The sequence below is a fragment of the Telopea speciosissima genome, chromosome 2 (genome assembly GCF_018873765.1).
Source record: "Telopea speciosissima isolate NSW1024214 ecotype Mountain lineage chromosome 2, Tspe_v1, whole genome shotgun sequence".
Lineage (NCBI taxonomy): Eukaryota > Viridiplantae > Streptophyta > Magnoliopsida > Proteales > Proteaceae > Telopea > Telopea speciosissima.
In genome coordinates, this window is record NC_057917.1 from 73,306,591 (window position 1) to 73,325,683 (window position 19,093).

The 19,093-nt window shown below is 39.1% G+C and overlaps 2 protein-coding genes and 1 pseudogene across 2 annotated transcripts; 2 read left to right on the plus strand and 1 right to left on the minus strand.

The window, feature by feature from the left end:
- Positions 1–3,768: 3,768 nt before the first annotated feature.
- Positions 3,769–5,046, plus strand: LOC122651092 (annotated as a pseudogene).
- Positions 5,047–7,185: 2,139 nt separating this feature from the next.
- On the plus strand, positions 7,186–9,462 carry LOC122652743 (pentatricopeptide repeat-containing protein At1g08070, chloroplastic-like). Its single transcript, XM_043846569.1, has one exon. It carries the CDS (start codon positions 7,221–7,223, stop codon positions 9,354–9,356), a length of 2,136 nt encoding a protein of 711 aa, XP_043702504.1. The 5' UTR covers positions 7,186–7,220; the 3' UTR covers positions 9,357–9,462.
- A 1,000-nt stretch (positions 9,463–10,462) lies between these two features.
- On the minus strand, positions 10,463–13,138 carry LOC122649827 (coleoptile phototropism protein 1-like). The gene is made up of 2 exons (XM_043843070.1): positions 12,278–13,138; positions 10,463–11,130 (listed from the first exon to the last, which is right to left on the minus strand). Exons 1-2 carry the CDS (start codon positions 13,004–13,006, stop codon positions 10,597–10,599), a joined length of 1,263 nt encoding a protein of 420 aa, XP_043699005.1. The 5' UTR covers positions 13,007–13,138; the 3' UTR covers positions 10,463–10,596.
- Between the last annotated feature and the right edge of the window lie 5,955 nt (positions 13,139–19,093).

Below are 19,093 nucleotides of genomic sequence, written 5' to 3' on the forward strand. Positions count from 1 at the left end.
ATTCAAGATGAGACATACAGATTCATTAGAATCATAAAGATTATTTCTCTAGTGAGCCTGTGCCACTTAAAGAAGAGAAATTTTGAACTGGCAAATTGATAATACATAAGGAATCACTATGTGGGTATTGCCACACTACCATATTACATCCATGTTAGTAGAGTTGAGGGCTCTCGTGACCATGGAAGGCTCTGTGTCGCTTGATCATAGATGCAGTTACCGCCATGATTCGGTGTCTAAAATTTTATGGGATAGGATTGACTTTCTAATATGACCTCTAGACCAATTTATTTTAAAAATTGTGCACATAAAGTTTTCTTAAAGAATTGTTAGCTTATGATTTGTTTTGGTCAAAACTGTTTTTAAATCCTTTTAAAAAATAAGGAATTTAATGTAAGTCAAACTGAGAGAATGTTAGAATTTTAGTTCTAATAAAATTTCATATGGACATAATTAAATCCCTAAACTAGGCTAATTAGGATTTTGGTCTAATAAAGTGGGGTCATTAAGTTATATTAGAAGTCTAATGTGGACTGGCTTAGTGCGGGCCAGATAGATTCCTATTGGGACTGTGATGAGTCAGACCCTATAGGGATTATTATATAAGGAGAGCTAGGTCCCCCCTCTACCCATCACAACTTATTATTCTCAATTGCTATTGAGGAGTGCATTCTTGAAAGAGAGGGAGATATTCAGTATTCATCGTCCCTATGCATTCGGTATTCTCATCAAGCCAGTTACTTTGGGAATAGAAGGGAAGCACCTAGATCTTTGTTCTTTATTTTTCGCTGCAATCAGCATCACTATGGATGCGAAACAAGGTTGGTGGTTCTATCCCTGTTTTCTATTATTTATTTGATTGTGTTCTTGAACGCCCTATGGAGATCCTGGCTTTTGGGATTTTGTCCCTATTCGGATCGATTTATTCTAACATTTCTCACATGTCAAGTTTATGATAAATTTGAAACCAAAGTTATATACGTGTTTCAAAAATACAATTAGAAGATATAAACAAAGATATGTTACATACCTGAAGATCTGGAAATGACTGTTGACAAGTCGAAACACAAGAAAGAATTGGTGTTTCTTCACCAATCAAGTGATGGAGATTGTAATAGCACGAACATTGCTAGAGAAGAGACCAGTTTCAATTAAATAACTTTATTTAGGCCTCTTAACTCATCAAATAAGTCAATCAAGCGTAATTTTTAAAGAATATACATAATATTTTTTTAGTGTCCAAGATGGAGATTTCCCTTTACATAGATTTCGTTTTAATGAACCAAAATCAGAAGAAAAGCACGCCTATTGAGATTACTCTCTAATAGTACTTTTAGATGCAATGATGCATCATTCCAAGTTAAATTGAAGATCTCTGTAGTCCTTCAATGGCAAGATGGGAGCATCTCAAAAGAGTCGTCATTAGCTACTGACAGTCAGCAATTTGGTGTTGTTAGCACAGTTTTAAGACCTGTATGGCGCTCTAGTGCCAGCATCAAATTAAGGCTTCGACCTGACAATTGGGTGTTGTTAGCATACTTTACCATGGAGATTTTGGCGCCAGCATCACATTGAAGCGTCGACAATGCGTTAATGGAGGCTTTATAAACATTTTACCATAGATGTATCTGAAAAGAAAATTAATTTGATTTCTTCTTTTTTTTTCCCTTAGCATTGCAATCTTTGCATTTGTTTTGAAAAGTCCTTGGATTACCAAGGCACTGGTAGAACCCACTCTTTGATTCAATTCGTTTTGTGCCATCTTCAATTCACGCTGTTGATGCCAAATTTATTGGATACAACCCGACTCATTGTTCCTCAGTCCCTAGTGGGTTGTTCATTTTACTTTATGCGGGTCCTAGATCATGCGGAGAGAGTGGTTCTATTATACATACACTGAGTAACTGATGAGTCACAGAAGGCGTCTTTGCTTCTTTTTTTTTGAAATAATAATAATAAGGGAATATTACACTGCCACCCCCTGAGATTTGTATAAAATACAGAGTGATCCCCTGTGTTACTAAATTATACAGCCACATCCCCTGAGTTTTGGTTACTTGTTGTAGTCATCCCCATTCCGTTATATCATTCCAGTTAAGTGGTACGGTGTTAGTAATTCATGACTTAAAATGACTAATATATCCCTATTAAAGGTGTGAGCTTACCACCCCCTTCCCTGCCTTGTTACTCAAATCATATTAGGTTTTGGTCCAACTGAACGCCATCCCTTGCCCGCTGCACGAAATGAGAAGTGCGACGATTGTACGGGCGATATCTACTGAGACCATCACCGAGAACTACAACGTGAGACCATCACCGAGATCTACGATGACCTGCAACTCTCTTCCCCGTTCTCTCTCTCCCTCATTGAATCGTTGATTCCTGTTGCCGATTTGCTTTATCACTGGTTTTGTCTCCGATTTATGTTAACAACATGGATTTGGGCTGGGATCTAGTTTGTCTCTCATTTCTGTTAATCTATTTTTGGGGTTTTATGTGGTGGTGCGATTTTCCTCTTCATTTCACTATGGGTTTCTTGGGATTTGGGGTTCTGTTAACGTTATAGCTTCTTGCTGGCAGTTGATGGTATAAACAAAATCTTGACTCGAGAGCTATTGAACCTTTTTAAGTTAAAAGGAATGCACGGATCCTTTAGAATATAAGTTCAGTACCTTTCTTTCTAGGCACTTTCTCAAGATCACAGACCTTCTGAGATTTTTCAAAGCTTCCTAAGGAAATTTGTATCTAAAAAGTTTTCCCTTGTTTTGAACTCTGTGCCTGCTATTTCACAAATCCATAAGTTTAGAAATCATGGTTAGGTAACATAGGAGGCTAAGGGTAGTTAGGGCTTGGGTTTGCTTAAATGCATCCAAAAGGTCTCAACTGATTTCCATATCTCCTTGTGTACCATCTCTGATCGCTTGATTCCTTCCCCTCTTAGTCCTCTGTCAGTTTGAAACTGGTATTTTCCTTCCAGGTGTATTCTTCCCTGTTCTCTTTCTCTTATCCTTCATATTTCTTCTTGTTTCTTCTTGTTTCAAAGCTAATGGATCCCCTATTTTTTTGCTAGTTTTCAGCTACATTAATCCTTTCATATCTAACAGAATAGTATTCTGTTTGCTTCCATTTTTGGTAGATAAGGGTTTCTGTTGACCTCTCCTCTTATATGTCCTGGCTTTAGTTGTGTGTTTATTCAGCTGTTTATTTTTTGGGAAATTTACACATACCACCCCTGAGGTTTGACGAAAGGATATTTTCACCCTCCAGTTTTGGAAAATTCTGCGTACCCCCTTGAGGTTTGGAAACGGTAACAAATAAGTCCATTCCGTCAGTTCATGACTAATACTGTTAAAAATTAGACTTGAACTAATAAAATTGCCCTTACAAGGAAAAAAAAAAAAAAAAAAAAAAAAAATATCCCTTTCTCTCCTCCTTTCTCTCCAGCAATCACGTGAAACAAGTTATCAATAGAGGTTTGGATAACTATCACCGTAAGTACATCATGACTGACTCGATTGATCCTCTCTACCATGTCTGTTTCGGTGGCATGATCTTCTCCTACCTGGTCGGTCTTCCTGAAGAGCGTCGTCATCTCGAACACCAGTAGCACGCCAAAGAATATGGCGGCCATTAATCCCTTTCTGATCGATGATCGATCTAGGTATGCGATTGTTGTCCATTGTGACGTTCTATTTCTTATTTGATGTTTATCAGAAATTGAAGTTTGATTTCAGAATACAAAGAAATTCCTCCATGTTCTATTTCGTAATGCACAAGCATTCTCTGTTCTTTGATAAGTTGATTGAACATATATCTGCTACATTATATCTTCCCGCAGAAGACAAAGGGAAGCCATGGTTCCAGGGTTTGAGCAAGGTTGAGAAAGCTTCTGTGAAGAAGGAATCGAAAGAAAACATTAAGAAAGCTCGAAGAGAGAGATTGGACCCGAAAAAATCTTCCACGACACTAGACCTTCTAAAGAAAAGTTTGGAAAATGAAAAAATTGGCGACAAATTGGACAAAGAGAACGAAAAGGAGGAGATTGAACATGAAGGACATTCGAAAGGGGAAGATCGATCAGTCACATACGAAGAACTTAGACAATGTCTGCACCGGCGAATCGAAGAGCTTCGATCTACTCGAGGAATTGATTCTTCAAATAAAGCTAAGAGGAAGAAGAGAGAAGAAACAGAGTAAAAGGAAAAGGAGCGAAGAACCCAAGAAAGGGACCGAAGGTTAATGAGTCCTCTTCCAAGATTGAGAAAGACATTTCTAAAGCCTCTGAGGCACTAGCGTTTAGTCATGTGAAGCTCGGAAACGAAGGCGAGCGTGGTAGGAAGAAGAGGAAGATTTCGAAGTTGCAGGCTCTTGAAGAGGCAAAGAAGCTGGAGGGGGTGAAGAAGGATCCGGAGAAAGGTGAGATAATCTCGAAGAAGCATTCATGGAAAGCGGCGACAGGTAGAGCTGCGGGTATTAAGGTTCATGATGATGTTAAGCTCATAAGCAAGAGCATTAAGAAGTAGAAAAAGCATCAGAAAAATGTTGAGAAGTGGAAGGATAGAACCGAGACAACACAAACAAATAAGGTAGAGAGACAGAAGATTAGGTTGTTTGTCTCCGCTACCCATCTCCCTTCTCCCTTAACAACCAAGAATTTAATTGAAAAAAAAAACAAAAAACAAAGAAAAAAAAAACCCTACCTGCTTTTTGGAAGAGGGAAAGGAAGGATATCAGTCAAATAAGAAATAGATCAGGTGAAGGTTGCCATGGATAATAGTTCCTGCGCAGGTTCAAGTTGCCTGAGAATGCCAAGATTGATCAGGTGAAGGCTGCCATGGATAATAGTTCCTGCGAGTTGCCTGAGAATGCCAAGATTGATCAGGTGAAGGCTGCCATGGATAATAGTTCCTGCGCAGGTTCAAGTTGCCTGAGAATGCCAAGATTGATCAGGTGAAGGCTGCCATGGATAATGGAGTGCTCATTGTTACTGTGCTCAAGGAAGAAGTGAAGAAGCCAGAGGTGAAGGCCATTGATATCTCTGGCTAAGAGGTCTCGTAATTGGGGAAGATGAGTTGCAGGTGTTTTTTTTTTTTTTTTTTTCTTGTAAGGGCAATTCCGTCAGTTCAAGTCTAATTTTTAACAGTGTTTATCATGAACTGACGGAATGGGCTTATTTGTTACCGTTTGCAAACCTCAGGGGGGTATGTAGAATTTTCCAAAAGTGGGGGTGAAAATATCCTTTCGTCAAACGTCAGGGGTGGTATGTGTAAATTTCCCTTTTTTTTTACAGAAAAAAGACCTGCTCTGTTTTCTGAAATTTCTACATCTCACCCATCGATCTGTCCATGTTGCTTTGGAAATCTATTTTCTGGTTTGGGAATCACTTTCTAGGCTTGGGCGATCCTATTGGGAAGGCCCTATTCTGATCTCTTTGATTTTCAGGAAGTTACAGCTTACCTTACGAAACTGGTTTGCAGTCCTCACTGTTCAGTTGTGAGGTTGAAGGAGAACTATTCCTTATTACAAACGGGGCATATTATTTCTTACATGTATTTTTTTTTTTTGGTAAAGATCAATCTATTCATAAAAACGTATTGGGCACACGGGAGGCGAATTACATAAATTCACTAGCCACGGAGTGGAATTTGGCCAAACTGTCGTACACGGAATGGACAGTGTCTTCCTGGCTAGAGAGTCAGCCATATAGTTAGCTTCTCTAGAAATGTGGGAAAAGAAACAAGATTTAAAGAAATAAGATAAGTGCACAATGTCCGCTATTATCGGTGCTAGGGACATTGAGAGGGCTCTATCTGGATCTTTGATAAGAGACACCACAGATTCGCAATCCGTCTCCACCATCAGGTCCTCAATACAATGGGCAATGGCTTCAAGTAGGCCATTACGGATTGCTAAAGCTTCCCTCACGGTAGCAACATCGAAGATCATGCTTTCCAATTTAGTAATAATCAGCCGACCAAGGTGATCACCCCAACTCCACCCTTGTGGTGGTCCAACAATAGCGAAGCATCACAATTAAGCTTCATATATGGAGGAGGAGGAGGAAGCCAGACCGAGATGGGTGGCTCAACTGGAAGGGAACTGTGGTGTAAGCTCTTCCCCTGCAAGTAAGGGTGTTGAATAGTCCGGTTTTTGTTAAACGGTTCGGTTTGATTCGATTTTGACTGCTTGATGGTAGAAATCGTTTAACTAAACGGTATGATAATCAAAACTTGGACCGTTTGGTAAACGGTTTCGGTTAAATGGGTTTTTAACGGTTTTACACAGTTTTGGTTAGACGGTTACTAGATGGTTTCATAAACCATTTACTAAAAAGTCTAATTTACACTAGTTACCTGCTTCATTGTTTAATAGAAAATGGGGGCCTTTGGCAGTGTACATAACCATTAAGGAAGACACATATAAAAATTAAGAATAAAATAGGAACAACAGAAGCCATGGTTAGAGCTTCAAAATGGAGAGACCTAGAAGCACATAACAGTACAAATCAATAGCTCCCCTGAAACTAAGGTTTTTAAGCGGTTAGACGGCTTGGTTATAATCTGTTTTAATTGGATTACACAGTTTGAAACCGTTGGATTAATTGGTCTAAACCGAACCAAACCGATTAAATAAACGGTGTAATTTCTAAAACCATAACCGGACCATTTAACTAAATGGCCTACCTGTTTTGGTTTAAATGGTTCGGTTCGGTTTCGATAAACGGTTTCGGTTTGGATTTGACACCCTTACCTGCAAGTGCACTTCGACAAATTGATAAAAGGCAGATTGCGTTGCCTCTCTTCTCGGGTCCATAACCTCCTAAAAGCACAGAACAATTTCCTACAAGTATAATGGTCGTAAGGAAGAAAGAATGGAGGGTTACATCTTACATAAATAACTTGTCTTGCAATAGGTTTTGGTTTATAATCTTAGAAGAGGGCAAAGTTGGAATTTCTCATTAAGGATTAGCAGGATATTAGAAGAGGGTAAAGTTGGTATTTAAAATGTATTATTTAACACCATCCACTCAGGAGGTGTGGTTCTATAATTTAGAAACACAAAGGGTCGTTCTGTATTTTATACAAACCTCAGGGGGGTGACAGTGTAATTTTTCCTAATAATAATATTCAAACATTATCAACAGAATCAATCTTTTTTTTTTTTTTTTTCTTGATAAAATTATCAACAGAAACAATCACCAAGCAAGCACTCAAGCAGCCATGGCTGTTCCTCTTTCCCTCCCGTACCATAGACCATCCATGGCTTCTGAAAAATCTGGATTAAGGAATACCAGCACCAATAAACTAAACGGCACTACAAACGGCAACCCAGTTCTAACACACCCATGTCTTGTTCTGCTGGATAAATGCTCCAACATGTCGGAACTCAAGCAAATCCACGCCCAAATGATCAGGATAGGCCTCATCTCTGATGTCTTTTCTGCCAGTAGAATCGTTGCCTTTTGTGCTCTAGAGGATTCGGGAAGCCTCAATTACGCTCGTCTAGTCTTCACCCAAATCCCCAATCCCACCAACTTCATCTGCAACTCCATAATTAGAGGTTATACCAACAAGAACTTTCGCCGAGAAGCCATACTCTTCTATCGGGAAATGATCCAAGAAGGTCTCTTCCCAGATAGATTCACATTTCCGTCATTGTTTAAATCTTGTGAGAATTTGAACGAGGGGAAGCAGTTGCATTGCCATTCTGCCAAGTTTGGTTTTGCATTGGATTCTTACATTCAAAACACGTTGATGAACATGTACTCAAACTGCGGGAGTTTAGTGTCTGCCCGACAAGTCTTTGATGAAATGGTTGAGAAAACTGTGGTTTCTTGGGCCACCATGATTGGATCTTATGCACAGAGTGATCGCCCACTTGAAGCCCTGGAGCTTTTCCGCCGGATGGATTTCAATAAGGTAAAGCCTAATGAGATTACTTTGGTGAATGTTTTAACGGCTTGTGCAAGGACTAGACATTTGGAAACGGGAAAATGGGTTCACAAGTACATGGATGAGACCGGAATGGGGTCTCATGTGGTTCTAACCACGGCTCTCATGGATGTTTATTGCAAGTGTGGTTGCTTCTCTCTGGCCAGAGAGTTGTTTGACAAAATGCTCGAAAGGAACTTGTATTGTTGGAATGTAATGATAAATGGACATGTCGAGGATAGTGATTATGAAGAGGCTTTGCTACTGTTCCGTGAAATGCAACTTGAGGGTGTAAAACCAGACAAAGTGACGATGGTGAGCTTATTGCTGGCTTGTACCCATTTAGGTGCTCTAGAGCTTGGGAAATGGCTGCATCTCTATATTGAGAAGGAAAATATCGAGATTGACTTGGTTCTAGGAACAGCACTCGTGGATATGTATGCAAAGTGTGGAAGCATGGAGACTGCATCAATAGTTTTTCAACCAATGCCTCAGAGAGATGTTATGACTTGGACAGCCCTGATTGTTGGTTTTGCTATGTCTGGGCAAGGGGAGAAGGCTTTGAATATTTTCTATGAGATGCAGAGGAGTGGGGTGAAACCCGATTCAATTACCTTTGTTGGTGTTTTGGCTGCTTGTAGTCACGCTGGCCTTGTAGATGAAGGGTACTCACATTTTGATTCTATGTCTAGCCTGTATGGTATTCAGCCTAGTGTGGAACACTATGGGTGCATGGTTGATATATTAGGTCGAGCAGGCCACATTGCTGAAGCAGAAGCATTAATACGAAACATGCCAATGCCACCAGATAATTTTGTGCTGGGAGGCCTTCTTGGTGCTTGCCGGATTCATGGTAATCTTAAAGTTGCAGAGAGTGCAGCTCAACAACTTTTAGAACTTGACCCAGACAATGGTGGAACCTATGTGCTCCTCTCTAATATATACAGCTCGTTAGGGAAGTGGGATGAAGCTAAGAAAACAAGGGAACTCATGGTAGAGAGAAACATTAAAAAGCCTCCTGGTTGCAGTCTGATAGAGGTGGATGGAACTGTTCATGAATTTACCAAGGGAGACAAGTCTCACACTCGGTCTTCAGAAATAAATGACATGTTGGAGGATATGTTGTGCCGCTTGAAGATAGCTGGTTACCTTCCCAACAAATCTGAAGTTCTATTTGACATGGGTGAAGAGGAAAAGGAGGATGCCCTTAGTCGCCACAGTGAGAAGTTAGCAATTGCCTTTGGGCTCATAAGTACAACCCATGGTACACCAATTCGAATTGTGAAGAACCTTCGGGTGTGCAGTGACTGCCACTCTGCAACTAAGTTCATCTCCAGAGTATACAACAGAGAGATAATTGTGAGGGACAGGAATCGGTTCCATCGTTTTAAGGATGGATCATGTTCATGTAAAGACTTTTGGTAATATTATTCTTCTGTACAATTCATTCCTATTTGTCGATGTAGAATACTTTGACCTACTAAAGCCATGGACAATGTAATTAAGCTGAATTTATTCTAGTTACTTGAATCTATAAAATCTCCAACTAGAGCCTATATTATATGGTGAATGACACAAGCATTATCAATAAAATCTTCTGGTTCAATATTTTCCTGACAATTGAACTCCAGGTATAAATCCCTCTAAATAAGAATCTTGTGATTGTCTGTTTGCATCTCAACATTCATGATTTGAATCTTAAGTCCATCAACTCTTATGATTTTCATTTCCCCATTTCTTGCATGCAAACTGGATATGCCAATTCTGTTAATAAATGGTACTGCTACTCTCTTTTTTTCTTTTTTCTTTTTGGAGGGGGGGGGGGGGGGTGGGGAGGGAAGTTAAGTTCTTTTCCTGTGTAAAAATAGTCAAATAATAGAACTATTTCCAATTAAGCTAATCTCGAATCTCAACCTTATATTAATATTAGGCATTCGTGCCTTTATACTGTCCAGTGTAGAGAAGCTTTTCTACGGACCCCCCCCCTAATTTCCCCACGTGGCAGGACTATTTTATAATTCTGATCTTTGGATAAGCAGGGCATGGTCTGAACAGGCCATGTGTCAAATTTTCATACTCACATTCAACCAGGCATATGCCTTCAGCCTTCCTATGTACTCTACTCCGACCAGTTTTGTGCACTCTCCTGTTTCCTGGACTTTTCAAAGCCCTGTTTTGCCACTTGGCAAACTCTGTTTGGACTGAAACTTGACAAGTGAACACAGGGAGATCGAGGGGACCATCTGTCCACAAAATTTGGCCCTCATCTGCTATGCCATGGGACAAAAGAAGTGACAGTGAACAGAAGGCTCTCCCCACAGTCATGAAGCAACCTTTTACCCTATTCTTATTACCGCTACTATTATTTAGCCGAAGCTCAAAGATTGAAAAATCAAGAACGCTTTGATATCATACAATCAAACCACCAAATTACATAGGATTTTTGGGGTGACTTCAGAAAGAACTGGCCACTTGAGACCTTCTTTGTCATTTAATGCTTTAGTAATATTTCATAAAGAAATAAGATTGCCACTGCAGTAAAGCAACCCATCTCATTGATCAAATCACAGAGCTTCATTAAAAAAAACGTCAAAGAACTCAGAGCTTAGTATGAGGGACATAACTAGAAAATAACACAAAAACAACATTAGCTTTGTCAAATCTTTCAAGACATGGATTTTCTCCACCTGGGTGTCATTCGACCTTGCACCAGCTTTGTTTTCATATCTATCGGTGTTCGCAGCCCATGGAGTAGCTCTCCCTCTTCCTTACTCTCCTTAATTCCGTCTATCATGATACCAGATTTGATTACAGGTACTCGTAGCTTACGCCAGAAGCCCTTCCTCTTCTCTACCATCCTTTCTAACTGTGCTTGCAAGGAATTACATTGGTTCTGAAGCTTGAGAACGTCTTCTCGCAACTTTCTTATCTCCATCTGCTGTGCTGACACTTCACGCTTTGATGGGAAGCGCCCTGAAGTCTCAATTCCAATGTTTGGGCTTCGGACTCCACTCAAGTATCCACTCCAATCGACATGACGATTCAGCTTTGCATGTTCAGAAAATAGCACTTGGATTATGGCACGGACAGGTAAACGTTCATTCTGTGCTGCATGGAGGGATGCCTCTGGTGTGAGTTTCTGGTTATCAATCAATCTACAGAGAATCTTCCTTCCTTCCTTCGGCACCCCTGGGTGTGCCTGCAATGGGTCATATGGATTACAAGAGTTAAAGGGAGGAATGAGACTAGGTTTTAAAATAAACCTGTTGATTATCATTTACATTGACACCAAGTGTGGGACTGAATTATGTAGGGATAAGTATGCATACTGCAGTGGTGAGACCAAAGGCCTGGTTTTAGTGTTCTTCTGAAGAAAGTGAAACCAATAACAAGGTTGAATTCATTTTAAATTGAAAATCTTATATCAAGCATGTTGAAAAATTTTCAACTTTTTCTTTTTTGGGTAGTTTTCCGATGCTCGTTTGCCATTTATTTTGCACAGCAAAATTATTTGAAATAATTATATAAACTATCATTTCAATCATATTTGAATTATTCAACCCTTATCATATGGTGTGAGAACCATATATGGACATGATTCTCCGTGATAAATAGGTCATATGTGATTCATCCAAGGCAACAACGGGTGCCCTCAAGATATTAAAATTTTGTGAGGGAAGATTTTACATCAAATTGCACCTATAATTTTCCAGGGAAAAATCTGGAAAATATGTGGTCTCCATGAAAAAATTTCCCTTATAAAATTTTTACAAATTTAAAAACAAATATTGAAAATTGGATTTTACAGTAAAATTTTATTTTCTGATTATTTATGCAAAAACAAATAGAGACTAAAGCCATACAGCTTGAGTCATTAGTTGCTGACCCAAGGGGCCAAGCTTAACTGAATTTCACATGTTCTGCGACCTGTGGAGTACTCTGCATGATAGAAACAAATCAGGAACTCTTTTTTAAGGGCATTTTAACATTTGAAAATTTCCCCCCTCCAGAGAGAATTCTGGGCCCCTAGCCACCGACAGAATCTGGTGGTTACAATTCAATTGCTGCTTCTCTTAGAGACCCTACACTGCTTTTAGGGGAATTGAGAATAACAAAGATGATCCTTCGAAGCTGTAAAAGCCTGTAATGGGGTTATAGGCAATGTAGCTGGAAATAATGAATCAGAACGCAACCCAAAAACAAAGCATAGTAAGAAAGTGACAAACTTGTAAACCCTTTAAGGTGTAGATGGAAATAATGTATCAGAACACAACCCAGAACACAGCATAGTAAGAAAGTGAAAAACTTGTAAAGTTACTTATATTTGAGAATGCATAGTGTCTTACTTTGATATAGGTATCAACGGCTCGATACAGTCCATCATCCGTTGCACGAGCATGGCTGGGGAGAGCTCCAGCAAGGGCTACAAACTCTGATAACGTCAAATTGGCATCAACAGCAGCTTCTGCGAGGTAGCAATCAACAAGTTTGGCAACTTTGACAAGAGCAGCTCCACTCTTACTAGCTTCATCCATGTTGAACCTCTTAACTAAACGAAGAACAAGTTCGACATCCAGAAGTGTTCCACAGGTGTGACTGAAGGCTGGTATAAGCAGCTCTTTTAATGAGGCTTGGTCAAGCTGCCATGAAATCCGTTTCTCAAGCTCTGCTCGATAAGCTGGCTCAACACTGACCATGTTAGCTATGCGTAGAAGTCGTAGGAGGAAATTGCAGGGGACAGAATCCTTCTCTGGAGGAAGAATTCCCACAAGAGTCTCTACACAGAACCTTTTCTTCATCCATGAGGCTGTGACACTCTCTGGTGAATCCTTGAAGCTCGATAGACTCTTATCGGCATCATCAACAGATAGGTCTGGGAGCCACTTAGAAGCATAATGAACTATGATTGAACCAATGAGGTCTGGACGAACTCCTTTGGCCTTGATGCCGGTAAGCGTCTTCACAAAGTAGTCCATGTCAAGGATACAAGCATCATCAAACCAACATTCTGCTGCAAATTGTGTTGTTGGCTTATCAGAGGTTGCTGAAGCTTCAGAAAGTGAAAGATTCTTCATTATAGTGAAGCAGTAATAGTTGAGACTTGATGGAGATCCTAAACTGTGGAGAAGAGACTTGAAGCTGTGAGTGTTTCTTCTATGGGTAACCCTTTTACTAACAGAGAATTCATGTTACAGATTATTTTTAGATAAAGAGAGTCAAGTAAGAGAACAGACAGGCTACATTTCCACTTCAGATTGTCAGCCACCATCAAATGACTCAATTACCCTGCAATTTGAGAAGGTCTTTTGTTCTTATACATGGGTGATTGGAGAAGGATTGAGGAGTATCTTAATGGTTGAAACTTGGATGAAGATGAGCCATAGAAGAATAATATGGGGGAAAAAGAGACAGAGAGAGAGAAAGACAAAGCTCTCAATAAATTCAATATTCCACCAGATGACAACACCTCCTCTGCTATGGAGAAACAAAATTCCTATCACAATTACCAGCCAAGAATGAAAGAGACTTGGAATATAGAGAACAAAATTCCATCATTGCACCACTCAAGAATGAAATGGACTTGAAACCCAAAATTTCTATCCTCTGTTTCTGACACTGAGCTGCACCCAAAATCCTCAATTGTTAAGAATACTACATTTATTAAGGTCTGATGATCATGCGGGTGCGTGTGATTTCGGTTTTTAAAACCCTGATCAGATGGTAAAGGATGCCGATCAAACATTCCCAGCCTATCCAATGAAGGATGCCAAATCAGTAATGTCTATGTGGAATACAAATTCCACTCTTTTTCTTCTTCTTCCATCTTCTGTTATAAGGCAATTACATTTTCTTCTGGCTTCCATACATTCCACTGTAGATAAGATGGTTAAACTCTGAGTTGAGTGATCCAGATGACGCGACATATGGCATGTCTGTCTGCACCTAAAAATAGACAAAAGCAGGCATCTCTGCATGGATCTTCAGGGCTCCATGTGAACACTGTGTGTGTACCAAAAACGGGGCCCAGGACAAGGCAATATGTAGTTGACAGTGTAGGCCACAGATTAGAACCTACATTAGGACCACTTCTGGCTCATTTTGTTTTAGGACTTTAAAATGAAGAAATGAATCCTATGATACTATGATAGAGACGAAATAAAGGATTTCAGTTCCAAATTCCTTTTGAAATCTCAATTATGAAAATTCAATATTGTCTGGACTGGAGGATTTTAACATTCTTCTTCAAAAATCCCAGATATCTTTCTACAGTTTTACATATTCCATCACTTCCTTTAGGGAGAAAAGTATCAGTTTCAGAAATTGAAGCCCAGATGGTAAACTGAGGCTTTAAATTGATAAGGGAATATCAAATTGAAAATGAAGATTTGTTCTTCTATAGGTGGATATTTTTAATGGGCATTTTCTTTACCTATAGATGTGTGACAAGAAAGATCAATATTTCCATTCTCATCCATGTCCTACTGATTCTGGTGAGATTCGTGTGGGAAAGATTAAGGAAAGTTAGACAGAACTAAACGGTCATGAACGCGAATCTTATCTTCGGGCTTCAGTTGCTGGAGGATCAGAAGGGGAGAGCAGTGGAGAGAGACTGTAAAACTTAAACGGCCACAGAAAACAGTGCATGTAAATTTTATGATTTTACAGGTCATTTCCAACATTTGTTACATCCTACAACAAACACTGGGAAATTTCATAACAAAGTAATATCTGAAATCTTTTTTCCAACATTTATTACAAAACATTTCTTATAGGGTAACTTACACATATCACCCCTGAGGTTTGATGAAAGTATAGTTTTACCCCCTAATTTTGGATAATTCTGCGTACTTCCTGAGGTTTACAAACATTAACACTTACACCCATTCCGTCTGTTTATGACTAACAACGTGAAAAATATGACATACACTGACAAAATTGCCCTTGCAAAAAAAAAAGAACGGAAGAGCAGAGGAATGGCAGGGGAGGGAAACTAAGGAAGATGTACCTGATTTGGAAGGAGAAAGAGGAAATAGAGAAAGGGAGCACAATCACACCATGCAGGTAAGCAAACCCAACTGTTCTTCACAAGGAAGGAGAGTGACTCAGGATTAGTTCCATGGTATTCCATACCTGCAACTCATCTTCCTCAATCGATTTGGGGAAGATGAGTTGTTGGTTTTTTTTTTTTTTGCAAGGGTAATTTTGTCGGTTCACATCATATTTTTAACGTTGTTAGTCATAAACTGACGGAATGGGTGTAAGTGTTAACATTTGTAAACCTCAGGGGAGGTATGCAGAATTATCCAAAATTGAAAGGTAAAACTATATTTTCATCAAACCTCAGGGGTGGTATGTATAAATTACTCTTTCTTATATGGAACAAATGAGGCTTAATAAGAGAAAGAATGATAGAATCATCTAATCAATCTGTGTAAAGGGTTCATTTATGGCTATCATAATTAATTATCTAGACAAATGATATTAAGTAGTAGCTTGACTCAAAAAATAATTGGTGAAATTTTTGTGATCAATAACCTTTGGGCAAAATTGGTGAAAAGTGTCTAATCAATAATATGGAAGAATGATGTGACAATTCTAATTGTTGAATATTTAAGAACCAGTCTTACCAAAAAAATATATATATTTAAGAACCAGTTTAAATAGATCACATGTCCAATTTTAACTTCAAATTCTATCATTTAGTACTCTTTTGTGTTCTTCTTGATAGATTTGAATTTTTCCTGTTTTTATTTTGTGGGTTTTTGGCAAATGCCTCCCTAAATTGCTTATTTATCCAAATGTCTCCCACAATTTTTCTAATTGTAAACTCCCCCTTACGTTCAAAACATTGTAGCATTTTGGTCCAATCCGTTGGAATGGGACGTTAGAGGTTAGTTTTAGGGAATCTAATGACCAAAATGCCCTTATGATTAAAACCCACCAAAATTAAAGAATAAAGTGACCAAATTGCCCTCATCTTCCCCAAATGGTTTAGGGTTTGAAACCTGAAAATCAAACCCTAAACCATTTGGGGAAGATGAACCCTAAAATCAAACCTCCAAAATTGAAGTCTCGACACATTTGCTTTGTAATTTTGGTTTGAGTTTCTCAGTTTCTACCTCGGGTGCTCATGGTGTTACTCGAACTAGTCACAAAGGCTACGGCTGATCCCTCAGGCTGCATTGTTCAATCACAATATCCCATTATCTTAAATGTTGATGATATATTATGCAATTTGAAACCCGAAAATGAAGATTCCAATGATTTTTCTCTGTTCAAACGCTTTGGTGGATGGCAGATTTCAGCAACTGATTCAGAAATCATTGCATTAGGTAGCCGATTTTACAGAAAATTGAAAAAGTATCTCAATAAACGTAAATCTTTTGATCGGGAAGAGTATTAGGGCTTCTGAATTATTTCTGGCGGAAATGAGGAAGAAGGTTGGTATCTCTTGTGGTGTTGATCCTTCTGATTCAAATTACACCCGTGTAATGATTGAAAAGTTGGGATTCTTCTTCCCTAACAATTCTTTGTTAGGTTCCCAATTGAAAATTTGGAGGTTTTCATTCATCCTGTCCCTATTGAAGCTCTTCACAATTGGACTTGCTCCTTGCTGATATACCCACCTAAGTGAGATTTGTCAAAATAAATAAATCAATCAAAATAGTGCATTTTTTTTCAAGAACTATTGAAGTTTCTTCATTCTTTTTAGAACATAATTCCTAGGGTGATTTCCAACCTGTACAATGGTTTTCCCCTTAATGATGGCAATATCTTTCAGGATCTGATTCTCCATGACCAAAGACGAACCCCATTTATGTCCATATGCTGCCAGAGGAGACCAGGCGCTAACATGTATCCCTTTTTTATTGCAGAAATCCCTCGGCTTCCTCTAGGACTCATTTCCAACTAATTCAGTAGTTCAATTCATTAATCAGCCACAATATAATTGAGGTTTGATTTTTAATTTTGGAGGTTTGATTTTAGGGTTCATCTTCCCCAAATGGTTTAGGGTTTGATTTTCAGTTTCAAACCCTAAACCATTTGGAGAAGATGAGGGCAATTTGGTCACTTTATTCTTTAATTTTGATGGGTTTTAATCATAAGGACATTTTGGTCATTAGATTCCCTAAAACTAATCTCTAACGTCCCACTCTAACGAATTGGACTAAAATGCTACAATGTTTTGAAAATAGGAGAGTTTACAATTAGAAAAATTATAAGGGAACATTTAAACAAATAGGCATTTTCAGGAGGGCATTTGTCAAAAACCCTTATTTTGTCATGTAACTTAATTCGGATTGAGTCTACCCACAGATTTGCGTGATTGCTATCCACCAAAACTACTCTCAAAAATTAACTTTTAAGAAATTTTTTCCAAGTTAAGTTTTTATCTTCGAAGTCTAAGGGTTTGAAAACCTAGAATCAAGATCTAGAGGCTTGAATCGATAAAGATTTGTGAGAAATCAACGACCTAAATCGATCAAAACAATGTCCTTACTAGGGCTGCAATAGGGTCGGGTGAGCCGGGCCTTTTAAAACCTCAGCCCAATCATTAGTCCCCCAGCTTGGCCCTAACCATGTGGAGGAAGGGAGATGCATGAGTTGTGGAAAAAGAGGAAGAATAAAGAAAGAAAGAAGAGGAAGAAGAAGAAAGAACACCACCCCCCCCCACCAAAAAAAAAAAAAAAGAAGAATAAGAAGAAGACAGGGTTGGATCAGTTCGGGCCGGGCCATCCGGGCTCAGCCTGAGACATCAATCCTAGCCCAGCCCGACCCTGACTCAGGGTCGAAAATTCTCAATCCTGTCCGGCCCTTAGGGTTAGAGTATCTCAATTCAAACCTTGTTTGGGCTCAGGACAGACCACGGTGAGCTCGGGCCATCAAGACTAAACTTGCACCCCTAGTCCTAACCCTAGTTTTTGTATAAGTATCAAACGAACCACCATCACTAGAATCTCAAAACGCTGGTCGAACCGAGAAAAGTCCAAAGTCCAAACCACCACCAAAAACATACCCCCTGAAGAAAATAAGACTTTTTTTTCACGTGCAAGTGGTGCATCGTCACGGATAACGAACCTGAACTGTCTCATGAGCGATAAAGAATAAACAGAAACCATATGATACGATGCCAAGTGGGTGGTGTGATAGCTACAGCTCAACGGAAGTATCTGACAAGCTCCCATACTTTTTTAGTATAGACAAGCTCCAATACACAAAAGCCTAAAGCCCATGCGTTCAGTCGTCAGTCATATGTTCAGAATTCTAAACCTAATTAGACGAATCGGTTGGGGGTAAGGTGGTTATTGCATGTGACCCTGTATTTATGCGATAGGGTCATTGGATCAGCCTGCGCAGGAAAGGGATCCTATCCTACGTTCATATGTATTCATCTACTCCCCGTTGGCGTAAAACAGTTTTTAAAATGGAAGTCTTGCCAATAAGTTGGGTACCGATGTCAAATGAGTTGTACCAGATAGGCCCTCCCCTCTCTTGGCAAGATTTGAATTTTTAAAATAGGGCGTATCCAGTGCACAAGAGAGAACCCTGGTAGGGTCATAATCTTACTTTTGTTGATGTTTTTGCACATGCTTCCATTGGCCCATGCCATGTGGTGGCATTAGGGTCACGATGCCTTCCTGAATTACAATAAGATCAAGCTTCACCAATAACAATTTAATTGTTAGGAATTTACACTGCTTCCATGAGGATCTTCTACTTATTGTACTTGAGTTTTTATTCAATTTAAGAAATTCTCCCATTATTGGGGTTTGCATAAAAAACAAAAATAGACGTATCTCATGAGCTCTGAATGTTGTCTGGTCGTGTGGCTCCTGTGGAAAGGCACAGGCACGTGTAAAATTATTACCATGCCCCCATGAAATAAAAAAATCACATCCATGTTGCCTTTGCATTTTCTCATTGGTCCTCGTACTGATGCAGGGACCATAGGATTAGGCAACGATTTCTTACCCATAAATTTTTGCATGTCTACCCAATACGCAGACAGATTGATGGTCATTAAGCTCAGCTAGACACTTTCAAATGACTTAATTAAGTTGTAAAAAAAAAAAAAAAAATCTTAAAAATTAGAAGGGAACAATTTTTTTGTCTAATGGTTCATATAATTAGCTTTGATTGTCTAATTTTATCTTCTTCTT

Bases quoted from the DNA above. Each gene is read 5' to 3' on its own strand.
- LOC122652743 (XM_043846569.1), top strand. From the start codon at position 7,221: ATGGCTGTTCCTCTTTCCCTCCCGTACCATAGACCATCCATGGCTTCT.
- LOC122649827 (XM_043843070.1), bottom strand. From the start codon at position 13,006: ATGAAGAATCTTTCACTTTCTGAAGCTTCAGCAACCTCTGATAAGCCA. The intron at 11,131-12,277 runs GTAAGACACTAT...GACCCATTGCAG, and splicing joins CCGTTGATACCTATATCAAA to GCACACCCAGGGGTGCCGAA.